Consider the following 3,560-nt stretch of genomic DNA (forward strand, 5'->3'; position numbering starts at 1 on the left):
TGAGAGTCCCTTGGACTGCAAGGAGATCAAACCAGTCAATCCTAAAGGAAATCAATCCTGAATATTCATTAGAAGGACTGATGCTGAAGTTGAAGCTCCAATACTTTGGCCACCTGATTCGAAGAGCTGACTCATTGGAAAAGACCCTGATGCTGGGAAAGATTGAGAGCAGGAGGAGAAGGGGACGACAGAGGATGAGACGGTTGGATGGCATCACTGACTCAATGGATGTTAGTCTGAGCAAACTCCGGGAGATGGTGAAGGACAGGGAACCCTGGTGTGCTGCAGTTCGTGGGGTCACAAAGACTTGGACACGACTTAGTGGCTGAGCAACAACAAAATAAATGTGTAGTTTAAAAAGGCTCATGAGCTAAGCTCAGAGTCTCATAAGAGGCTGGTCCGGACTGTGTCAGAGCAGAACAGAGCACCAGCCATGCAATGAAAGTGAAGTGTTATTAAGGTCCCGAGGGCGCAGAAGCTGAGAGAAGGCCACGTCCCAGCGAGTCCTTCCTGATGCCAGAGCCATCCTTTCAGGTGGCAAGGACGCACAGGTGTCTGTGCCCTCTGCCTGGTGCCCACCTGGGGATGGAAAACTTACATCACTGGGTCACACTGGCTGTATTTGCAGGCACCGCCCAAGTTCTCGATTCTGTAAATAATCATCTGACTCATAGCCTTATCATGTGTTTCTGGGGAATAACCAGGAATTGTCCCTTAGGACACATTCTGAGAAAACGCAGCTCTCAAAAAGGGAATTTGAGTTCAACATTTGTAAATGTCATGAGACTTCACCAGTTTTCACTCCCACTGGTGTTTCTATGGTGTTTCGTCTACAGAGCAAGTAAAAAAGAACCACAGTGAGCCCCAGGTGTGTGTTGGAGAACGTGTTTATTTAGGGGTTCTTTGGGTTCTGGAGCAGACCTTGGTGGACAGAGGACAGAGAGAGCAGGTGCTGGAGAGCAAGGTCCAGGGAGGAGGGGAGATGGACTGGGGGTCCTGGGCAATCCCAGGACTGGGGAGCGTTAGCGACCTCCTGGGGGTCTTGAACCCACACAGCTCAGGTATTACAGGTGGTGAAGAGAGGTGATGGGAGGTGGGCTGGTCTCTGGCAGTAACAGCACTAATTGGTCCTTGGAGCCAGTGAGGAAAGTGGGGGGTGTTTCTGGCTCAGCCCCGGGTAAGAGAGCAGAGGTGAGGACGACAAGCTGGGGAGGGAGCACGAGGTGGCCCTGCAGCGCCATCAGGACCCAGAGTCTCAGGTGGTGCCTTTCCTGATGAAGATGCACGAGGTTCTGCGTTCTGAGGGTACCGGCTGTCTCACGGGCCATGGGAGCTCAGACTGGGGACACTTGTCGGGGGTTCAAGGTTACAGCTTCAGATCTTGCACTGACAGCAAACGGGGACACAGCAGCTGGACTGGGAGCAGCAGGGTCTGCAGCAGCTGGACTGGGAGTAACAAGGTTTGCAGCAGCTGGACTGGGAGCAACAAGGTTTGCAGCAGCTGGACTGGGAGCAACAAGGTTTGCAGCAGCTGGACTGGGAGCAGCAAGCAGGGACACAGCAGCTGGACTGGGAGCAACAGGGCTTGCAGCAGCTGGACTGGGAGCAGCCACACGAGCCATAGCCCCCTTGGCCACAGCCGGAGCAGGAGCAGGCTGGCACACAGCAGCAGACGGGCACACAGCAGCTGGAGCCGCAGCCCCCACACGAGCCACAGCCCCCCTTGGAGCCCTCACACGAGCCGCAGCCCCCTTTGCCGCAGCTGGAGCAGGAGCAGACGGGCACACAGCAGCTGGAGCCACAGCCCCCCTTGGAGCCCCCACATGAGCCACAGCCCCCCTTGGAGCCCCCACAGGAGCCACAGCCCCCTTTGCCACAGCTGGAGCAGGAGCAGGCTGGCACACAGCGGCAGACGGGCACGCAGCAGCTGGAGCCGCAGCCTCCGGAACAGCCAGAGCAGCCCATGGTTCTGGTGGGTTGAGGGTGGAGTAGGTCAGAGGAGCAGGTGGAGAGAGAGAAGGTGCTCAGGTGTGGGGTCTCCTGGGCCAGGAGCCTTTATATACCTGCCAGGACAGGTAGATCATATACTGACTTCCTGTTAGTACTTCCTGTTTGTGCCACTTCTCCAGGGCACACGAGTGAGAGTGTGTGTGTGTTTGTGCACACACTTCCTGTCCCTGGCCTCTCACTGGCTCTGTCCACCATCTCCTCTCTCATGTTTCTAAATTTGGTCTCTTGCCATTTTGTTTTGCACTTATTAATGGAAAGAACTTTCCAGAATTCGTAGCTTTCCTGGACTTTTCTAGAATGCAGTATCTGCCATTCATAGGTGTGTGCGACTCTGTCTATGGGGCCCCAAAGAAAGCCCAGACCCCCACTTATCTGCAGGTGCCTTTGTACTTCTACTGTCCCAAGAAGGTGTTACAAAACCAAACGTGAGCCGGCTTGCCCAACACAGCAAAGCCAGTGTGCTGACACAGGCTGCCGGAAAGAAGTGCCGTGTCTGCTGCAGGCATCAAGCAAGGAGAATTCGAAGCTCAAGTTCAGAAGACCTGAACTCCCCCATGGTCTCAGAGAAGGGGCTTTTTTTTTTCTTTCCGAATTACATTTATTTATTTATGGCCATGGCTTGCAGGATCTTAGTTCTCCGAGTAGGGATTGAACCCACGCCCTCAGCAGTGAAACCATGGAGTCCTCACCCTTGGACTGCCGGAATTTCCCCGGGGAAGGTCTTTAAAGACAGTGTGAGGGAGAGGGTCACAGGGTGGGTGACTAGCTCGCGCCCAGCTCTCAGAGAGGTCGTAGGGTGAGGTAATAGGGTGATGTTTCAAGAGCCTCAGTCATCGCCCTTCTGGTTCCAGCTGTGCTTGTGGGCAGCCTGCAGTTAACTTCTTCCAGCTGGTGGGGGTTTCAGTATCTGCAAAGCAGCCCCAGGATGTGGCTCAGGAGATGATCTACAGCTGCTGAGGAGGAAGTAGTTTATGGCTAAACTATTACTACTATGTCTTGCTTGACTGTTTTCCTTTGCTTCTGCTTTTTTTTTGCTTCTCTGATTTACCCTTTGGAACTCAGGGAAGGCCTCGGAGGCTAGACCTTTTCTGCAAACAAGAGGCGGGGAACATGGGTGGGAGGTCTGTCCCTGGGAGTTGTTGTTCCTGATGATTTTGGATTTTCTCCACATACGATCATGTCACCTGTGAGCAAGGACAGTTTTATTTCTTCCTTCCCAGTCTGTATGCCTTTTATTTCCTTTTCATGTCTTCGTGCGTTAGCTGGGGCTTCCAGCGTGGTGCTGGAAAGCAGTGGTGAGAGGGGTGCGTTTTTGCCTTGTTTCTGATCTTAGTGGGAAAGCTTTGAGTTTCTTACCGTTAGGTATGATATTACCTGTAGGTTTTCTGTAGGTGTTCTTTATCAGTTTGAGGAAGGTTTCTATTTCGAATTTCCTAAGAGGAAATCATTGGCAATCACCGTCAGACAGAGTGAAGTTTGTATACGGTTCAGTTGCTCAGTCGTGTCCGACTCTTTGCGACTCCATGGGCTGCAGCACGCCAGGACTCCCC

The 3,560-nt window shown here is 53.1% G+C and overlaps 1 protein-coding gene across 1 annotated transcript; it reads right to left on the minus strand.

Annotated features, from left to right (window-relative positions):
* Positions 1–875: 875 nt before the first annotated feature.
* On the minus strand, positions 876–2,020 carry LOC122430843 (keratin-associated protein 5-3-like). The gene has a single exon (XM_043451735.1). It carries the CDS (start codon positions 1,963–1,965, stop codon positions 1,375–1,377), a length of 591 nt encoding a protein of 196 aa, XP_043307670.1. The 5' UTR covers positions 1,966–2,020; the 3' UTR covers positions 876–1,374.
* Between the last annotated feature and the right edge of the window lie 1,540 nt (positions 2,021–3,560).

Source organism: Cervus canadensis, chromosome 29 (assembly GCF_019320065.1).
Source record: "Cervus canadensis isolate Bull #8, Minnesota chromosome 29, ASM1932006v1, whole genome shotgun sequence".
Lineage (NCBI taxonomy): Eukaryota > Metazoa > Chordata > Mammalia > Artiodactyla > Cervidae > Cervus > Cervus canadensis.

What these genes read in the sequence shown, in the direction of transcription:
- LOC122430843 (XM_043451735.1), bottom strand. Translation starts at nt 1,965, where the DNA reads ATGGGCTGCTCTGGCTGTTCCGGAGGCTGCGGCTCCAGCTGCTGCGTG.